This window comes from Myotis nattereri, assembly GCF_964212035.1.
Source record: "Myotis nattereri genome assembly, chromosome: 7".
Taxonomy (NCBI): domain Eukaryota; kingdom Metazoa; phylum Chordata; class Mammalia; order Chiroptera; family Vespertilionidae; genus Myotis; species Myotis nattereri.
Window position 1 is genome coordinate 39,451,886 of NC_138082.1, and position 21,716 is coordinate 39,473,601.

General features: G+C 35.7%; 1 protein-coding gene across 1 annotated transcript in view; it reads left to right on the top strand.

Annotated features, from left to right (window-relative positions):
* The window catches only part of CWC22 (CWC22 spliceosome associated protein homolog), a 55,349-nt gene that overhangs the window by 23,976 nt on the left and 9,657 nt on the right, over window positions 1-21,716 (top strand). The window contains exons 6-14 of the mRNA XM_081096276.1: window positions 1,190-1,318; window positions 2,744-2,912; window positions 3,272-3,325; window positions 7,189-7,324; window positions 7,418-7,624; window positions 7,719-7,781; window positions 12,994-13,098; window positions 14,689-14,770; window positions 18,820-18,880. Coding sequence (XP_080952402.1) covers window positions 1,190-1,318; window positions 2,744-2,912; window positions 3,272-3,325; window positions 7,189-7,324; window positions 7,418-7,624; window positions 7,719-7,781; window positions 12,994-13,098; window positions 14,689-14,770; window positions 18,820-18,880 — 1,006 coding nt within the window. The remainder of the gene's footprint in view (window positions 1-1,189; window positions 1,319-2,743; window positions 2,913-3,271; window positions 3,326-7,188; window positions 7,325-7,417; window positions 7,625-7,718; window positions 7,782-12,993; window positions 13,099-14,688; window positions 14,771-18,819; window positions 18,881-21,716) is intronic.

Sequence of the window (21,716 nt, forward strand, 5' to 3'; positions counted from 1 at the left end):
ACGTTCAACCAAAGAAACTTTAAGGCTGAAAAATTTACCTACGACTTTAGTTAAAAAGTATAGCTATCTGGCATTCAGCTGGTACAGCTATGGGATTATTACATAAATGTAGAGACGTTCTTTAAATATTTAGAACAGTCTTTCAGCCCACGATTTCATATGACTTTCCTTTTCCTATAATTATTATTTCTTTACCAGAGGTCCGGTGCACAGGATTATGCACTAGTGGGGGGTGTGGCCTGCAGGGATCGGCCCACTATAGGGGTGCCGCTCAGTCGAGCAGCTATGGACCCGCCCTCTAAGCTGCTGCGAGAGCAGCCGCTCATCCCGGTCAGCTGAGTGGCGCTCCCACTGTGGTAGCGCACTGACCACCAGGGGGTAGTTCCTGCATTGAGGGCCTGCCCCCGGTGGTCAGTGTGCGTCATAGCGACTGGTTGACTGGTCTGGTCATTCTGCCGTTTGGTTGCTGGGCTTTTATTATATAGGATAGTTTAAAATAATTTTGTTTTCTCATGCTTTTAGGAGATGGAACATAATAAAAATTTCCTTTTTATGGTTTATATGTAGGTATTTCAGATTATAATTTAAAATAAAAAATAATAGCTTTTATCTAAAAAAATTTTTAAAGACAAGTTTGTATAAAGTGTTATAATGTAAAATAACCATGTATTGAATCTGATTAATGAATTAAATGTTGTAAAGTGCAATATATATGATTATTCTTATATGTCCTTAATAAATGTATGTTATTAAAGGGAAGCAGTCTGTGTGTAAGCATTATATGTACATAAAAATCAAATAGCTTAGGACAGTGGTCAGCAAACTGCGGCTCACAAGCCATATGCGGCTCTTTGGCCCTTTGAGTGTGGCTCTTCCACAAAATACCAACTTCTGTGCATGGGCCACGAAGTTTCAATCGCACTGTACATGCCCGCCTGCACGTGGTATTTTGTGGAAGAGCCACACTCAAGGGGCCAAAGAGCCGCATGTGGCTCGTGAGCCGCAGTTTGCCGACCACTGGCTTAGGATATAATCTGTGTTTATTTAGTAATATTTTACTGCATTTGTGGTCATTTTATGGAAATAATGTTAAAAATAAAGGCACCAAGTATTTTTTATGTTCAAATAACCTCTTGTTACTGTGATTGCTGATGGAATTTTAATCTTTATTAAAATCTATTCTTTCTAGCTTAGCATACCAGAGGATGAGCTGGGAAGCCCTAAAGAAGTCAATTAATGGTCTTATCAACAAAGTCAACATTTCTAATATAGGTATTATTATTCAGGAACTCCTTCAAGAAAACATAGTTAGAGGGAGGTAAGCATCAGCTATTTTATTTGTAGTATTTCATAGTGGTTTTTCAAAGGAACATAACCTACATGAACCATAATTATTGATTTATTATGCTACCTTATTTTAAAGGTAATTGTGGATATTTAAAATGCAATTTTTGTAAAAAGGTAACTATTAACAAATAGCCTGTACTTAACAATTGAAGGTTGTATGGAGATTTTGCTTTTAAGAAGCTTTGATGTGATATAAGATTTTTGAAGATATTTATGTATGGAATACTTCTAATAACTTAAACTCATGAACCAGTTTAATTTCTAATGAAAGCAAAGTGAGAATGTGAAAGAAGTGAGGAAGGTAAGTAATACATTTTAGAAAAGCAGAAGAGAATGACTTAGCATTTTCTTTGCGGTTTTAAGTAGTTGGTGATGTTGAAAAGGGTCAGGAAACAGATATCCTGTATTCATTCTATTTATTATTTAAATCTGAAGTCTGTTTTCACGTGACCCTGATTCCTTTCCAAACAGCATTGGGCATATAAACAAAGGTGCAGCATGTTGTGAGGAGAGAGGAAGGTGACCTAAGGTAGCCCCTGTTCTCAGAAGGAGGTAGTGCTCTTTCATTTTCTGAGAACTTATGTGGCTCGCTTAAGATCTTACCACTTATTAGCTGAGTCCTCTTTTCTCATTTTCTACTCTAATGATTTAATTGTCACACCTTAACCTGATGACTACTAAGACAATGTTTTCCTGCCTTTTGGCAGTCTAATAATTATTTGTCATTATTTTGCTAAAAATAACTGTTCAGCCCACTTTGCATCTTTCTCCTTGTCAAATGCATATAGAAACATGCTTATTTTAAAAATGAGTTAACAAAGAACTTTTTATATTTCTGTCACTGTTTTAGCATTATTCTTGCATTGCTTCCAAATCTTCATTTTTAATTTACTGAAAATAGGCTTAAAGATGGGAAATACCCAAGTTTGTCTTTAATCACATAATTTTATATAAAATAATGGTCCAGTAGTGGAAATCTTATTTTGTTTAAGTTTAGTACTTTTGAAGCAGGTCTTTTTTTCTTATACTATTTTGCAAATGTTTAATTACTTCTAAGAAGTTTAAAAAAACTCAAATTTATAATTAGATATAACAAACAGAAATTGGAAAAGAGGAATTATATTGTGAGAGAAAATTTTTTGAAGAAAAAATTGTAGTAAAATCTGTTTTGTGAAAGCACAAATTGAAGTTTGTTTTCTCAAAAGCAGTTTTTATTTGTTAGAAAGATAAGCTTTTCTCCCAAATAAAGTGATATAAATTTAATCCTGATTTAGCATTTGTGATTATTTACAGAGGAATAATATTACTGGATTTTAAATGAGTTTTTTATTCTTCTAATCAAATTGGTGATTATTGTTGATGTTTTTTTTTTGTGTGTGTGTGTGTTTTTAAACAGAGGCCTGCTGTCCAGATCTGTTTTGCAAGCACAGAGTGCTTCTCCAATCTTCACCCATGTTTATGCAGCCTTAGTGGCTATTATCAACTCAAAATTTCCACAAATCGGGGAATTAATTCTCAAGAGGTTAATTCTTAATTTTCGGAAAGGCTATCGAAGAAATGATAAGGTATATATGATGGGCTTGTAAGTAAACTGCCATATAAGGACAGATTAATAAATCAGTATCAACAATAGTGAGCTATGTTGATTTCTATGTAGGAATGCTTTTTTAAAACTGCATATTTCATGAGAACTTTTTTTTACTCTATTAAATATCTCTGGCTGCTAATGATGAGCCACAGAAATTTTAACTATTTTGCCAGAAATGGCACTCTTTCACATCTATTAGTTCTTATCCTTTAACTTTAATATAAAAATGATCCTGTGTATTACATATTTTAAAGAATGTGTAAGCTATAGATTTTTAGATAAATGAAAATTGGTTTTAGTTTATAGATTAACTTTTTCTCTACCTTCACTTACCAGCAACTTTGTCTGACTGCTTCAAAATTTGTGGCACATCTTATTAACCAAAATGTGGTAAGTAATTATCTTCAAAACTTAGTACCTTGTAGTGACATTAGACCACACAGACTTGATGCACTTCAATGACATATCTCTGTTTTTGTTTTGATTTTATAGTCTTTGGAAAAGTATCTTGGATAATATTTTAATGTTAAAACTATAATAAATGCCTTTAATATTATTTAATATGAAGAATAACCAGACATTGTTTTATCAAATTGATCTCGTAATTCTGTTCATGTTCACTTAACTACAAATCATTTTTTCAGAGAAAGTAATAGCACTTGTTTTTATAAAGCAATAAAGTTGGTATTTCCTCCACTCTTTCCCCCTGGGCATGGTGTTTATGAGAACCTAATAATATCTAATAATAAAAATTCCTGATCCCTGCAACTAGTATATATAGTATATGTAGCCATATATTCATAGAATCAGTTTATAAAATACTAGATGCCCGGTGCATGAATTTGTGCACTGGTGGGGTCCCTTGGGGTGGCCTGCAGAGATCGGGTCCCAGCTTGCGTCCCCACCCTGCAGCCCCACCTGGCATCCTGCGTTGGCCTGGCGCCGCCCACTCACCTGCTCCACCATTCCACTGCGGTCCCACTCTAGTCGGGGCCCATTGGGACCGGCAGCGCCTCCACTGCTGCCCACTGCCAGCACTGCATCGTTTACGCCTGCCATGTTTTGTGCCCCCCCCCCCCTGGTGGTCAGCACACATCATAGTGAGCAGTCAAACTCCTGGTCTCCCAGTCAAACTCCCGGGTTGAATGACCGTCCAAGGGGACAATTTGCATAATAGGCTTTTATTATATAGGATAGTAGATTAAGTAATTTTAAATACAAATAATGTTATCCAGTTTTGTGTTTATTTTGTATTTAATCACTATTTGAGAGTTTTGATTCTGTTTCAACTTGAAGGAGATAGTAAAATTGTTCTTGTTCACATTCAAAGTTTTTTTCAATATGTATTATGTTTGATGGTATCTATAAGAACAATTTTAAAATCACACTTTTATCTTATTTCTCTAGCATAAATATTATTTTAATTATTTCCTATGTGAAATTCTTGTCAGTGTTTACTCTTAGAAACCTTTTAGATTGTAACCTAATTAGTTATAACAATAATAACATGCTGTTTAAGACTATAAAAACTTCACATGTCTATGTCAGCACAACTATATGTTTCAGTTTTATAATGTATATCTTACTTTATATTAGAGATACTTTGGCATTGTCAAAAACAGTTAAAATGATAAATATTTTCTTCCCAACTGTGATACAGGGTGATGTTTTCTTGTAATTTATAAGACTGTTTGCCCCCTCCCATAAAAAGTAGTATGTATTTTTTATCTTGTGCTCAATGCAAAAAAAAATAATGTATTGAGTTGAAATTTAGACTTTTTCCCTTCCCATCTTAAATAAGTGTCCGACTTCAGAAAGGCTTATGTATAGTGTTTTTGAACATTTCTAGTTCATTTTCACAGCAAAGCTTCCCAATAGAATTTTATTCCCACTCTACCTGGCATTGTTTATAGGTGTTAACTTTTTTAATATGGTCAGTGTCAGTAGTTTGATTTTAGTCAGTGCCAGGATGTGGCATCTGTGACGCAGTCAGCATTCCTGTGATTCCGATGGCCACAGTCTTCCCTGCTTGCCAGTATTTGCTGCCACTGGGGCAAGGCTGGTCCTCCCAGGAAATTAGAGGAGAAATGGTAGAGCCCATATAGGGTTTCCATTTTAGTTTTCCAACAAGACAGGGACATCTGGGCCTTCATTTGGAAACATTTTTAAGTCATGCTTTAGGTAGAATTATAGCTGACATGCAACAAAGTGCAGTTTTCTCGTGTGTACTATTTGGTGAGCTGGATGGATGGTTAAAGCTGTAAACCAGCACGTGTGAAAGAAGCATTTCCCACTTATCTACAGCTTAGGGCCAAAGTAGACTTACTCAGGTGAGTATGCAAAACACAGAATTTATTCTCTTAATTTTTTAAAGAATATATTTTATTGATTTTTTTACAGAGAGGAAGGGAGAGTGATAGAGAGATAGAAACATCGATGAGAGAGAAACATTGATCAGCTGCCTCTTGCACACCTCCCACCAGGGATGTGCCCGCAACCAGGGTACATGCCCCCGACCGGAATCGAACCCGGGACACTTCAGTCCGCAGGTCAACGCTCTGTCCACTGAGCCAAACTGGTCAGGGCTATTATCTCTTTTTTTAAAAATATATTTAGCCCTGGCCAGTTTGCCTCAGTGGACAGAGTGTCAGCCTGTGGACTGAATGGTCCCAGGTTCGATTCTGGTCAAGGGTACGTGCCCAGGTTGCATACTCAATCAGCAATGGGGGGCAGGAGGACACAGCCGATCAATGATTCTCTCTCATCATTGATATTTCTATCTCTCTTCCTCTCCCTTTCTAAAATCAATAAAAATATTAAATATATATATATTTAAAATGTTTAAAAACATTTTTATTGACTTAGAAACAGGAAGGGAGAGAGAGAAATGGTGATATTAGTAAGAAACATCGAACTGCTGCCTCCTGCACGCCACCTACAGGGCATCCAGGCAGGCGTGTGCCCTGAGCTGGAATGGAACCCGTGACCTTTCAGAGCAAGGGATGGTGCCCACCCCGCCTCGGCTCACTGGCAGGGGGGAGTTTCTGCTTGTATTTTTATTTTTTAATTATTGTATTAGTTTCCATGCCAACAGCTCTACACCTGCTTTACCACACTCTGTATTTACCCCCTCCTGCCCTTTCATAATTCCTCTCTCTCTCTGCCTTCCCTGGCCCTCCATGCATTGATTTTCCTTCCTTTGCAAGATGAGTTCATATCTTTCACAGTTTTATGGTCACTGGAAGGTGTGTAGTCTTCCACAAATACTGGTCTACTTCAGCTACACAGTTACTTTGAGATTCAACCACTAATGCTTATGTGAATAATTATATTTTATTGCTGAGTACTCTGATGTTCTGTGGGTAACCACTTGATCCATTGATCTGTCTATGCTTTTTGTTATTTCCATGTTTGGGGCATTAAAAATAAATCTGCTGGAAAAAAAAAATAAGAGATATATTTAAAACTATAATTTCATACCAGAAATTAAGATATTTTCTGATAAAATAATTATGCATATAATTTAAGAATTGTTTTCTAATAGTTGCTGATAAAATGAAATGGACAATGGATATAAATATTTGTGCTTATAGAGAATCACTATTCTTAATATAGTGACTATGAAAATATCTCAGATTAAAGAATTTTAATTTATATTTTGAGGTTAATTATTGTATTTCCTATAGGTAATAAATGTTATAATTTTTTATATTATGTATAAGAATATTTCTCCTGGAGGTAAGTCAAATAGTTTTATTCAGTGCAATACACTAGGAATTTTGTAATAATCATTTGGGACTTCTTAACAGATGCATAATGAAAGCAAAAGAATAATTGTATTTCATATATGCAGTATTTTTATATACATTATAAAACTTTGCTAATACAATATTATCACTGCAAAAAACAGATTTAGTAACTTTTAAAATTACTGTTGCCGAAACCGGTTTGGCTCAGTGGATAGAGCGTCGGCCTGCGGACTGAGAGGTCCCAGGTTCGATTCCGGTCAAGGGCATGTACCTGGGTTGCGGGCATATCCCCAGTAGGAGATGTGCAGGAGGCAGCTGATCGATGATTCTCTCTCATCGAGTTTCTAACTCTCTATCTCTCTCCCTTCCTCTCTGTAAAAAATCAATAAAATATATTTAAATAAATAAATAAATAAATAAAAATAAAAATAAAATTACTGTCAATACTAGGCTTATAAATGTTAAAACATTTTCTCTATTCCATATGTCTTTATTCTATTTAAGGCACATGAAGTTTTATGCTTAGAGATGCTCACTTTGCTCCTGGAAAGACCAACAGATGATAGTGTTGAAGTAGCTATTGGTTTTCTCAAGGAATGTGGCCTCAAATTAACACAGGTGTCACCAAGAGGAATCAATGGTAGTGTATATCCTTGTTTTGATATCCAGCTTTTGTTTGAGTATTATAATATTTATTGCTTATTTTATTGTCTTTTCTTTCTGCTTAACCTAGCTATATTTGAACGCCTTCGAAACATTCTCCATGAGTCTGAAATAGACAAAAGAGTCCAGTACATGATTGAAGTGATGTTTGCTGTAAGGAAAGATGGGTTCAAGGACCACCCTGTTATTCTAGAAGGACTTGACTTAGTGGAAGAAGATGATCAGTTCACCCACATGCTTCCGCTTGAAGATGACTATAATCCAGAAGATGTTCTTAGTAAGTTAGGGGGTGATGGTTGGGAAGTAGGGCACCAAAAGGTATAAGCACAGAAAATAAAAACTTACTTAAACTTTTAATTTATTTTTTTAAGATGTTTTCAAGATGGATCCTAATTTTATGGAGAATGAAGAGAAGTACAAAGCTATTAAGAAGGGTATGTAGAATTTTATTAAATGATTTTATTTTGGATAAGTTGAAGCAGTTTTTGCAGTTATATAATACTGATAGAAAGATATATATAGATCACTGACCGCGCCTAATTAAATCTCTACTTTTATTGAAGCCATATTCTTCATTGTTTTTGTATGCATTATTTTTCTGTTTAATGCTTGTCCAATGTACTATTTCATTCTAAATTATTTACATAGTTTTTTTATCTCCTCTTTCCCTGTGTTTTAATTGTGTAACTCTTAATTTTTAGCCCTCTTAAGAATATTCATGTATTACTAGTACACTTTATTTGACTTCACTACCACCTAAGAATTACTACTTTAAATGACATGCAATTTATTATTCAATTAAGTGCTATATTTTATTATTTCTTTTTTCTTTTTTTTTAAATTAAATCTTTATTGTTCAGATTATTACAGTTGTTCCTCTTTTTTCCCCCCATAGCTCCCCTCCACCCGGTTCCCACCCCACCCTCGGCCCTTACCCCCCGCTCCCCCACTGTCCTCATCCATAGATGTACAATTTTTGTTCAGTCTCTTCCTGTATCCCCCACACTCCTTTACCCCCCCCCCCCCCCGAGAATAGTCAGTCCACTCCCTTTCTATGCCCCTGATTCTATTATATTCACCAGTTTATTCTGTTCATCAAATTATTTATTTACTTGATTTTTAGATTCACTTGTTGATAGATGTGTATTTGTTGTTCATAATTTGTATCGTTACCTTTTTCTTCTTCTTCCTCTTCTTAAAGGATACCTTTCAGCATTTCATATAATACTGGTTTGGTGGTGATGAACTCCTTTAGCTTTTTCTTATTTGTGAAGCTCTTTATCTGACCTTCAATTCTGAAAGATAGCTTTGCTGGATAAAGTAATCTTGGTTGTAGGTTCTTGGTATTCATCACTTTGAATATTTCTTGCCACTCCTTTCTGGCCTGCAAAGTTTCTGTTGAGAAATCAGCTGACAGTCGTATGGGTACTCCCTTGTAGGTAACTGACTGTCTTTCTCTTGCTGCTTGTAAGATTCTCTCTTTGTCTTTTGTTCTTGGCATTTTAATGATGATGTGTCTTGGTGTGGTCCTCTTTGGATTCCTTTTGTTTGGGGTTCTCTGCACTTCCTGGACTTGTAAGTCTATTTCTTTCACCAGGTAGGGGAAGTTTTCTGTCATTATTTCTTCAAATAGGCTTTCAATATCTTGCTCTCTATCTTCTCCTGGCACCCCCATAATTCGGATGTTGGTACGTTTGAAGTTGTCCCAGAGGCTCCTTACACTATCTTCATATTTTTGGATTCTTTTTTCTTTTTGTTTTTCCAGTTGGGTGTTTTTTGCTTCTTCGTATTTCAAATCTTTGACTTGATATTTGTGATCTTCTAGTCTGCTGTTGGAACTCTATAATATTCTTTATTTCAGTCAGTGTATGCTTAATTTCTAGTTGGTCCTTTTTCATAACCTCGAGGGTCTCACTAGATTTCTTGAAGGTCTAAGTTTTTCGGCGGTTTCTAGAGAATCCTTGAAAAACCTTCTGAGTGTGGTTTTGAACTCCATATCCAGTAGTTTGCTTTCCTCCATTTCTGTCATTTGTGACCTGTTTCTTTGTCTCTGCATTTTTTATGCTTTCCTGTGTTGATAGAGTGGCTTTCTGTGTTAGGTTTCCTATAGGCCCCAGTGGCTCAGCCTCCCCAATTACCTGAGGTGGACACTCTTGGTGCACCCCTTTGTGGGCTTTGTGCACAGTCTTGTAGTTAAGCCTTGATTATTGTAGGTATCACTGGGAGGAATTGACCTCCATGCCAATTGGCTGTGAGAATCAGCTGTGTCTGCAGTGGGAGAACTTCTGTGCTGGAGACACCCTTCTGCGGCAAACTTGCTTCAGTGGGGCTTTGGTGCTCACTGAGTCTGCCCCCTGAGTGTGTCCCTTATGGATCTGAGTTGTCGTCTGGATGGTCCCACTCTGACAACCGGGTACACTGGCTCTTGGATCTCTAAGGAGGTGCTAATTTAGCCTCTGCCTGAGGCTACCCAGCAGGAACCCAGCTGTGAAGCAATGCAAGCTGCTGTGGGGCCTTGGGCCTTCTTTTGGAAGTTCTGGGTTTCTCTGACTCGGCTGCAGTTTGTTAGGTAATTTTCAGATTGCAAAGGGCCAGGCCTTTCATATGCAAAAGCCTCTGCACACAGCTTGGGTGGGGCGGGGTCTCTGGGGATCAACAGGGTGGAGCAAGCAGCTATGGCTGCTACTAAGTCCTACCATAAGAGGCTTTGCTTCTCAGTGTCCCGGTAATCGCTGTAAGTACCTCTGAGGGAAAGCCGCCGTTGAGTTCCGACCGATGCCAGACAGTCCAGTTTCTCCTGTATGAGTTTGGGTCCCCAGAGACTCGCCTGGAACTGGAGTTCAGAGCAGTCAGGAGCTTGAGACTCCCTCCCGATTGAAAAAAACAACCGTGTTCTCAGTTTCCAGCCCTTTCCACGTGTGTCATGTCCTCAGCTGCCAGCCAGCCCTTTCCACATGCGCTGCATCCTCAGTTGTCAGCCCTTTCCACGTGCACTGCATCCTCAGCTGCCAGCCCTCTCCACGTGCGCCACGTCCTCAGTTGCCAGCCCTTTCCACGTGCGCCACGTCCTCAGTTGCCAGCCCTTTCCACGTGCGCCGAGTCCTCAGTTGCCAGCCCTTTGCGCTTGCGCCTCTATACCTCTGCACTTTACTTCCACACCTTCTCTGAGTCTCAGTATGCTTTTCTCTTTCCTTCTAGTTGTAGAATTTCCACTCAGCCAGCCTTCCTGTGGTTCTGGATGATGTCCGTTTTGTCTTTTAGTTGTATTTTGAAGTGGTTGTGCGAGGCAGCAATTTCCAGTGTTTACCTATGCCGCCATCTTGGTTTCCAAGTCTTCTTTTTTATTATTTCTTGAGAGCAGGTTGATAGACTTCTGATAACATCAATCACAGTGCTAGATATCAGTGTTTAATAAATAGATAATTATTATTTGTACACCATTAATATATTGTAAGCATATACTTTGGACAGAATTTGGTTTGTATTTTGTCTGCCATTACTAGTTAAGTGACCTGGAAGAGTTACTTATTTGATGTAAGAGTAAATGTTCCCTGTTTGTGTGAAGATAAACAAAATACAGTGCTTTGTATTGTCACAGAACTAGTATTTAGACAATAATACTATTTTGTTTCACATTTCTATCATTTATTTCCTAATGCTAATAATCAGGGCTAGTTATGTAATTATGTTTATATTATTTTATTACACACTTAAATATTATAATATTATGATAACTTTATAGATTTATTTTCCTGAATTGTGATTTTATCTGAAAAGTACTCACTGCTCTGAAAGCTCCTAGGAGGAGAACTATAGGTTGTGAGCCATTCTTTGAAGTAAAAATGAAAAAAGCTGATTCATCTTGAAACTCAAATGATTGCATAAGTGCTGTTCCTTGAGATAACCATCATCTTATGCCTGTCATTAACAGCAGTCCTATATATGAACTTCATGTTTTGTTACTCTGATTATTATAAAGACCTACCAAGGGCTGGAATTTAATAAAATCAATAATTTGTCAGGGTCATTGTTAAGAGAAACGGGCTTTCCCCTACTTTAAGAGCAAAGAACACCACTGCTGGTGCAGTTTGATGCTTTGATTTGTGCTCAGGTTGCCCCAGTTTTAACCTCTGATGCTTTGGGCCATCATTACAGATGTCAGCATAGTGAAAGGTGGATGATGTCTTAGCAATACTATGAAAATAGTTTTAACCTCACAGACCACCTGACAGGTATCAGTGATTCCCCACCTCCATCCCTACCTCCCCAACCCAGAGACTTACAGACTATACTTTGAAACCACTGCTTTATCCAGTTAATGAAATCTAATTGTCATTGCCTATATGCTTTCAGTAAGTAGATTCTAAAGTGAACAGACGAGAAGAGGATGATGTAAACGACTAGACAATTCATTTGACCTTCATTCTTTCATAAAATATCCTTCTAGAGCTGGCATAAAAAAATGGTCACAGCAGGAAGTGGGCACAGCTTTAGTAATTAGCACCTTAGAGTGACTCAGGTGTACTTGTGTTTTAGGTCTTGCAGCATTTGGGAAAACAGCAGGAGTGCCTGTCTTCCTTCTATTGAATACTAAATAGTTTCCTCTTTTTAAAAGTCTGTCTAAAACCATATTATATAATAATAAACTAGACACTTCAGTTTATTTCTAACACTTGTTACAAATATTCTTGAGGATATTTGTATATTGGCTAAGGTCTGAATGACAAGTCTCCCTGCTTGTACAATGATTTATTCCTGATAGCATGAAGTTCTCTACTAACATTCAATATTGTATGTGGCTCCTGAGTTATATACTAGTATACTGCTTAGTAAATAGAAAGACATTAGAAATTTTCTAAAAATGAATTGGCCCCAAAACATTTTATTAAAAATTCTCTGATCATAATAGAAATGGAGAAAATGAAATGTTGGCCAGGTTTTAAAATCTTTCATCAGACTAATAGAGCACACATGTGATTGAACAAAATATAATTTTAGTTTTTGTTACTTGTTTTATATAGTCTCTTATTTGCATCACTATTTTCACCCAGTTCTGAGTGTGAGCTGTATTTTAAGAGGTGATAATTCAATGAAGTGCTCATCTTACCAGTTTTCCTAAAGACTTTTTAAACTTTGGTTTTTGTTTTATATATAGAAAGTCTTTGGATTAAGTGTGATGTTCTATTTAATAGGTATACATTTTAATAAAAATCTCATTAAAATGAATGCTAAATTATGCAACACTTTCTTCTCTTTTTTTTGTCTTTCATAAAACATTCTTAGCTTAAATTCTTGTTTTCTATATCAAGAATTAAGCTTTTTGTAATATACTGTCTTCTTTCTGATGATAAACTAGGAATATTTTGACGTCAGTATGCTCTTGCTCTTTTGAAAACTTTCATCTACTTTTTCTTTTTCATCCCCCCTTGTTTCATGGTCACTTTCTGTCTGTCAGAAGAATGACACATGGCTCTTTCTAGTCAAATTAGTTATAATGTTCTCTGACCACCTCGGCAATAACAGGAGGCCTCTGTTATTATCTGTATTGGTTGATAAACAGATTTCTGAGAATTGTCTTTGAAGAAGGAACTGCAATGAGTATCACTTCCTTGTTGATATTTTCCTAAATTTACTTTGGTTTTTTAGAAATTCTTGATGAAGGAGATAGTGATTCAAACACAGATCAAGATGCTGGAAGTAGTGAAGAGGAGGAGGAGGAAGAGGAGGAAGAGGGAGAAGAAGGCGAAGAAGGTAAAAGTATAGCTTACTTAAATAGTACTGTAAAATACTCTGAAATTGAATTGATTCTGATGAAACAATGGTTCCCAGTGTGTGTGATTTGGGAGGGTCTCTTTACTGTCATCTACTGGATAAAGGCTAAGAATGCTGTTAAACGATATTACAAGTCAAAAGACTGCCCCTCCTCCAACCAAGTATCCAGCTCAAAATGTCAGTATTGCCAAGGTTAAAAAAACTTACTCTACAAGTATTAAACAAGAAAATTCATTTTCAACATCAGCATAATTTTAATTTGACATTTTCTGTCTTTGATTATAAACTATGAATAAGGTACATTCATGTTGAGTGCATATGATTTATGTAACCCTAGCATTAATGTGACAGATGAGAATGACTCGATATTTGCTGTTCATTTGACAAAATAAAGTTGGGAGGCCAAAATCTATATTTATACAAAAATAGGCATGATGTTCTTCCTCTTCAACTTTGATTACCTTATATTTCACAGGAAAATTAGCTCACTACTTTGATTGAGTTTCAGTTAAAACATCAGAACATGCCTACACTGGTCATTATTTACTTCCATTACGTATTTGAAAATTTAAAACTATCTCTTTCCCTTTTAAGGCATAACATACTTAGTTCTGTCTTATCTTAAAGTGTAACTGCTTTTTATAATGTATTTTATAAAAATAAGTTTAATTTTGCTCTGTTGTCTTATTTGTTTAAAACATCTTGCTATCCATGTACTATATTTTACTTTAGAATTTCTTTGTTTTAGGTGAAAACTAGAGGTCTGGTGCATGAAATTCGTGCACTGGCAGCAGGGCGGGGGGGAGGGGGGGCCCCTCAGCCTGGCCTACACCCTCTTACAGTCCAGGAGCCCTCAGGGGATGTCTGACTGATGGCCTAGTGATGCACTTACCAGCTGTGAGCCCAGCTTTTGCCTGAGTGGTGCTCCCCCTATGGGAGCAGACTGACCACTAGGAGGCAGCTCCTGCATTGAGCATATGCCCCCTTGTGGTAGTGCATGTCATAGCAACCAGCCGTTCCGCCATTCAGTCGATTTGCATATTAGCCTTTTATTATATAGGTTACTGTTCAAATAAAACTGATTAAATATTTAACATTCATTAGATACAAGAAAATTTTAACAAATACACATATTTATTTTGGACCCATCCAACTTGTCACAATAATCCTAATGTTCTCTGAAACTGTACTTCTACCCATAAGTTATAGTTCTTCCAAATTATGAAGATACTTTTTAGAGCTCTGGAAATAATGTCTTACTAAGCAGTATCATAGGTGCAGCCTTTTATAGTGTCTAAATGAGCAAGTGACACAGAAACAAAAGTAGCTTTTCTGGCTTGGTTCTGAACTTCTTTGAGCTAACAAAACTTACTAAAGTATTTTAAGATATGATAATAGACTTGAAATAGTCACTTTGAATTCTATAAATACTAATTTATACTGTAGAAAAAATATTGTTATTTTTAAACTCATAGATTCTAAATGTAATTTGAAAATTATTATACAGAAATACATTTTCAGTTCTTCACATTTATTTGCATACTTGCATAATTTTCTTGTTTCTTTCAGGACAAAAAGTGACTATTCATGACAAAACAGAAATTAATCTAGTCTCATTTCGTCGTACAATTTATCTTGCTATTCAATCAAGGTAAGATAACTGTATCTCAGTTAATTCTTACTTTTGATAGCAAATGAACAAGGAGATGGGATTTTTAGAAACTGATGATAGAAAACTTGATACTATGTTAGTGATTCTCAAACTCTATCCCAAGCCAAGCTGATAGGTCCGTACTCTTGGTTCTTTGCTTCAAAAGCAAATTATCTTTATTTACTTGGAAGACCTAACTGTGTTACAGAATTTAATGGGTTTTTATTTGTTTGTTTTAGTTATGTCATTTCTTTTTTTTTTTTTTTTTTTTTTTTAGTATATTTTTATTGATTTCAGAAAGGAGTAAGATAGAAACATCAATGATGAGAGAGAATAAACAATTGGCTGCCACCTGTACACCCCACACTGGGGATCAAGCCTGAAACGCAGGCCTGTGCCCCCACCAGAATCGAACCATGACCTCTTGGTTCAGAGGTCGATGCCCAATTCTGTGCCACACCAGCCAGGCTAGTTATATCATTTCTTATAATTAGATAGCACTAATAAAAACCTAAAAACAAGTCTATATTATAGATCTAGCACAGTATTAATTGTGTAGTGGAAATTTAATATTTTATATGTTTCTGTTTTCTAATTCTGGTTTTAAGGAGAGAAGCACTGTTATGTTAACTCTTGGACACTGATTTTGTTGTGCAAATAGAAATGTATAGAAATAGAAATTAGGTTTAGGAAGGTTTTTAGGACCCTTTGAGTCAGTGTTAAGTAAGAACTATTATCATGCTATGAAAACAAAACCTGTTCCCTTTGAAGCCTGTGAGTTTGGTTTTGAAGAAAAGTAAATGAAAATGTAAAATGTTTAATACATCTGTTGTTTTGTTTGTGCAGCAATCTATTGATTTAGTGGGCAGTGTTTACATTTTACTCTGGAGGAGAAATGTTTTCTCTATTTTGCTTTGTTACTAGGTTGTGTATATTTCCATTTAGTATGATGTAATAGCAATAATGATTCATAAGTAGGAGTCATCTTGTTTTTTTCTGTCTGAAAACTTTGGCTTAGATTCATCTTCTAAAAGAAAAGTTAAATAGCAAACATTGGTTAGAAATTTTTTGGTTTATCCTTACCTATTGCTTTGCCTTTTGCATGAAAGAAAAATAAACTATTAAATATTTTTTTTTTCATGAAGAATTAAAGTGGAAGATGAGAATTTTTGTTATAGATAACTGTTTTAGGAGTTTGACCTTTTATTTGTATATACATTTTTAGAAAATTAACAGTAGTAAGTTGTAAACAGATTTATTGTTTTAATATTGCTGTTAACATTAACTTTGAAGGGTTATAGTGGAGCTCTTTGAAAGGTTATTTAAAAGCAACTTTTTTTTTAAGTTGACCTAACCTTAATAATCTCTGAATTACAGAAAAGACTTAAATTTAAAGCTTTTTTTAAAAAAATATATGTTTTATTGATTTTTTACAGAGAGGAAGGGAGAGGGATAGAGACTCAGAAACATCGATGAGAGAGAAACATTGATCAGCTGCCCCCTGCACACCTCCCACTGGGGATGTGCCCGCAACCAAGGCACACGCCCCTGACCAGAATCGAACCTGGGACCCTTCAGTCCGCAGGCCGATGCTCTATCCCCTGAGCCAAACCGGTTAGGGCAAATTTAAAGCTTTAAGACACAGTAACAGCCACTATTATGTAGTGATATCCATCATAGTAACTACTGCCTTATGTATTGGTGTTTGTTAAGAGTTCTCAGCCTCTAAATGCCTAGTCACAATTATTTATATATGACAAAGGTTATTAAACTTAAAAGCTCATACAGATTTTAGGAAACACAAAGACTGATAGAAAGGTATTTCAAGGATATGGTTGGGAGATTCATATAATGGATTGTAAAACATAAAAAATATTAGTCATAAGACATATCACCAATAAGTGATGTTATCCCTCATTAAAACAACTGAAGTGGTTTATTTCATTAAAGCAACAGTACTCAGTACTAATGATGATTTTAGTGAATTATACATATAAGCCTTACTAGTGGGAATTTAAATTCTTTATGGGAAGCCTTTCAGTAACATGAATCAAGGTTTTAGTGTCCATTCCATTTGTCCCTTCTTTTTCATTATTATATTTCCTAAAGGCATGCATATTGGTAGGAAATTATATACAGAATTGTTCAGTGTTAAAAAAAAAAAAAAAGGAGACAGTCTTATTGTTTGGCACAAATAATCAAAATGTCTAGTTTATGCCACCATGAAAATTAGGCTACCCCTGGCTGGGTTGCTCAGTTGGTTGGAGTGTTGTCCCATGCACCAAAAGGTTATGGGTTCAATTCCCCATCTGGGCACATACCTAGGTTTTGGGTTCAGTCCTTGCTCAGGGCACATATGAATTGATGTTTCTCTCTCACATCAATGTTTCTCTCTCTCCTTCCTTTCTCTCTCAAATCGATAAACATTCTCAGGTGAGGATAATAAAAGAAAAAATTAGGCTAATGGAGCATTGTTATTGATATGGGCAAGTGGTCTGATATAATGTTAGGTGAGGGAAAAACTATAGAATATATATTACTGTGCCCATAGTATATCTTTACTGGATAAATAGGTAGGCATATTTTAGAAATAATATATTAGAAAAGAAAATGTCACATCCTTTTAAATACTTTTTGGTATCTCTATGTTATTAAAGTTTGTCAATTATACTTAAATATTTTAACCTTAGTGCTAAATATTGTTTAATATTATCTGTTATAAAAGTTATTTCCTGATAAATAAATTTTCCTAAAGTAAATTATTTCCACTTTAGTTTTTTTAAAAAATTCAATTACATTGTATCATCTTGGGTTATTATCCTACTAGAGGCCTGGTGCATGAAATTCGTGCACTCAGGGGGGGGTCCCTCAGCCTGGCCTGCACCCTCTCACAATCTGGGAGGAGCCCTTGGGGGATGTCCGACTGAAGGCTTAGGCCCGCTACCCAGGGGGAGCGGGCCTAAGCCTTCAGTCGGACATCCTTAGTGCTGCCACGGAGGCAGGAGAAGCTCCCACTACCACCACTGTGCTCACCAGCCATGAGCCCCGCTTCTGGCTGAGTGGTGCTCCCCCTGTGGGAGCGCACTGACCACCAGGGGGCAGCTCCTGTGTTGAGTGTCTGCCCCTTGGTGGTCAGTACTCGTCATAGCAGCCAGTGGTTCCGTTGTTCAATCAACTTGCATATTAGCCTTTTATTATATAGGATTGTGCTTATGAAACACAATAAGTAACAGAGGCTGATAAATACAGATATCACTGTTATCAAAATAATTAGGGTTTGAAAATTCTACAAAAAGTCCAAATATATTAGCATTATTCCTGAATCAAGTTCACATCTAGTTTGCTAATTCTCTTAGGTCAGTTGTCGGCAAACTGCGGCTCACAAGCCACATGCGGCTCTTTGGCCCCTTGAGTGTGGCTCTTCCACAAAATACCGACTTCTGCTCATGGGCCACGAAGTTTCAGTCGCACTGTACATGCCCGCCTGCACGTGGTATTTTGTGGAAGAGCCACACTCAAGGGGCCAAAGAGCCACATGTGGCTCGTGAGCTGCAGTTTGCCGACCACTGTCGTAGGTGAAGCATATGGATGTAGAAGCCCCATGTTTGGGTATGAATCAAGATAACTTGTAAAACTGGTGATTAAGCATTAGATGTCATGCTGGGCTCCTGGAGCATCTTCTACCATTTCCTGACTTGGATTAGAGAGAAGTGGAAATAATTTAGTAGTGTAATAAAAGTTTAAGTCTACTTTTCTTTGTATATGGATTTCCTTTTCAGGACATTTTATATAAATGGAATCATACTATATGTGGTCCTTTGTGTTTGACTTTTTTCACTTAGCATAATTTAAGATTTATCCATATTATAGTATGTTATCAGTACTGCCTTTGTAAAGAGCTATGTCTTTTTTATATGTATAATATAATATGAAATTATAATAAAAAGTATTTAATACAACTGTTAAAGTAAGTTTCTTTATCAGAGTACTACAGTTTAACTGCGCTGCAAGTTTTTAACCTAACGGCTGTGAGCATTTTATCTCTGCAGTTTAGATTTTGAAGAATGTGCTCACAAATTGCTGAAAATGGAATTTCCAGAAAGCCAAACAGTAAGTTAATTTTTTTTCCAATTAGGAAATATATTGGTTATAAAAATGTTTAGGACAATTAATAGGTTTCATGAATTGAAATTACAACTTAGTACTAAATCTTTATTTAAATTTAGATTTTTCTAAAATTTATAATCAAAATGTAAAATAACTCAAAAAATTTAAAATAACTCAAAACTTAGGAGTCCTGGTGTGTTTCATATATGTTACTCCTAGTGAATTAAATTGGCTGCTTGAATGCGATGTGGGAAAAGGAGGAGGTTACTACACTTTACATAAATTTCTGAGTGGTTACTGTAAATCAAAATGTGGCTTAAATACAATAGGAAATTTGTTCTTTAATAAATTATCTGGTCTATCTACTTTATGTACTAAAACATTATTTTCAGATAGAAATTATAAAGATCAATATATACATGTTGTTACATTAATTATAGAGAATCTATATCAGTTTTTTCATTCATTCATTCAACAAACTGTATTCAGCATATACACTTTGTCAGGCACTCTGCAAAGTGTCAGGTATTTAATATCTATAAAGTACATATTAGACCCCCTTTAGCCCCTAGGACTTGTATAGTCTTATAACTGAGCATACCTCACTTCAAAGTACCATAGAACTCTAATGCTAAGGATAATAAATACTGGACTAAATAGATTATCTTGGCTACTTTTTTCTAGTTGTGCTCTTGTGTATGTTACTCCCAGTCCCTCTAGACTTTATTTATATATTTATTGTTGACAGAATTACAGATGGATTCTTGGAACCTGAACCAACGCTTTGCAGTTTTGTTTTTCACACCTTGCTTTACATGTGCTAGACCCAGCACAGATGCTAGAGTCTAACAGGCTGTTTGGTTTCTAATTCTTCAAAAAGATCTTAATTATCTTTGCTAAGTTACCATTAGTTGTAAGTCCTTTGTCTTAAGGCTTTTTTTATTTTCAGCCTTGCCAAAGCAAGGCCTCCAAAAATTAGGTTGCCTCCCAAAAACAAATGGGAGAGAGAGAGTATGTCTTAAGGCTTTAAATATGATCTGTGACAGGGATTGGCAGACTGTGGCCTAGGCCATTGCCCATTTTTATAAAGTTTTATTGGAATACAGCCATGTCCTTTGGTTGTGTATGGCTTCTTTTGCCTTATAACAGTAGAACTGACTAGTTACAACAGAGACCAACTGAATGGCCCCAAAAATCTAAAATATTTACTATCTGACCTTTTACAGAAAAATTTTGCCAAACTTTGTTCTAAAATGTAGATTTATTCTTGAAATGCCATAATATGGAATTTTGAGAATAAATATTTTCAAATTAAAAAAATTATTTTTTCCTCTTAAAGTTTGTTTACTAATCCTATATAATAAAAGGCTAATATGTAAATTGTCCCCTCTGGAGTTTGACCAACTGGGAGTTCGACCGCTCGCTACATAGTGCACTGACCACAAGGGGGCGGCACGCAACAAAGGAAGGCCCCAGCAGGCAGCCGGCAGTTGGGGGAAGGATGGCCCCGATTGGCCCTGATCACCGGCCAGACCTAGGGACCCTACCAGTGCATGAATTTTGTGCACCAGGCCTCTAGTATATTAATAATAGTGTACCTATTCATACTCTAGGTTCACTTGATTGTTATCATTGGAAAGAAATAAATTTGTGAATTAACCTTTAAAATTATACTTGAAACTGAAATTACTGTATGATCTTGTCACATTATTTGAGGATATAATTAAGTCATTATAAATGTCATTAATATTAATCCAGAGGATAATATTAGGACTAACCTCAACATATTTTGATAACATTTGGATGAATATCTTAGTGCATCTATTTTTAGGCACTCAAAAGACTCTCCTAAAACTGCTATAATATTTAATTAAAATGTTAAAATATTTAATTATTATAAGCCACAGGGAATAACTCTTGTAATTGCATTTAGTCTAGGGAAGAAAGTAATTTGTTTTATAACTAGTGCTGGCTTTATTAGCAATGCTATCAGCTTATTACCATATTACAGTGTTTACAACCTGATTAACTCTTATGTTATTGTAAAATACAGTGTTGGTAGAAAAGCCGAAAATGCCTTTTAATATATAAAATTAACATACTAAGGCAGAAGTCAGAAAAACATCTTTCAGTTTTTAGTACTATTCTAAATTTTGACAAAGTACATCTTTTCAAAACTTATACACTTATTTAATTGAGGTAACTTGTGACTAATCTTTTAAAAAATAATCTGTCAGTATAAAGATATCTAAAAATTACTCTGTATTGTGAAGTGAGGCCTTTGAATAGCTTATTTTATATATAGATTATCAGCTTCTAGAACAGAGCTCTCCCAAAGAACTTAGTGCAGTGGTGAAAATATTCATATTCTCCTGTGTCCAGTGAGCATCCACTACTCACAAATGGCTTTTGAAAACTTTAAGTGTGGCTAGTGTGACCAAGGAACTAAAGTGTTAACTTCATGTAATATCACATAATTTAAACTTAAATAGCTGCATGTGGCTGCAGGCTACCCTCCTGGTCAGAACAAGCTAGAGTGTATTCTGTGCTTCTCCAGGGCCCCCTTCCTCTCCCTTGTACGTAAATAGATGTAGTAAGTATATATTGACCTAATTTTTAAAGTGTTTACAATATCTACTTAGGTTGCAGCTCATGCTATTAAATATGACAAAATGTCAAAGTTGCTCATTGAAAATATAAAGATAAATTAAGTAAAAAAAATGAACTGAAAGGTTATATATTATATTTTATAAGCTTGCTTTCTGTTTATAGAAAGCAAATATATTGCAGTTACTGTGTTTGAAAAGTATAATTTTAAACTTTCCAATAAGTATTTTAT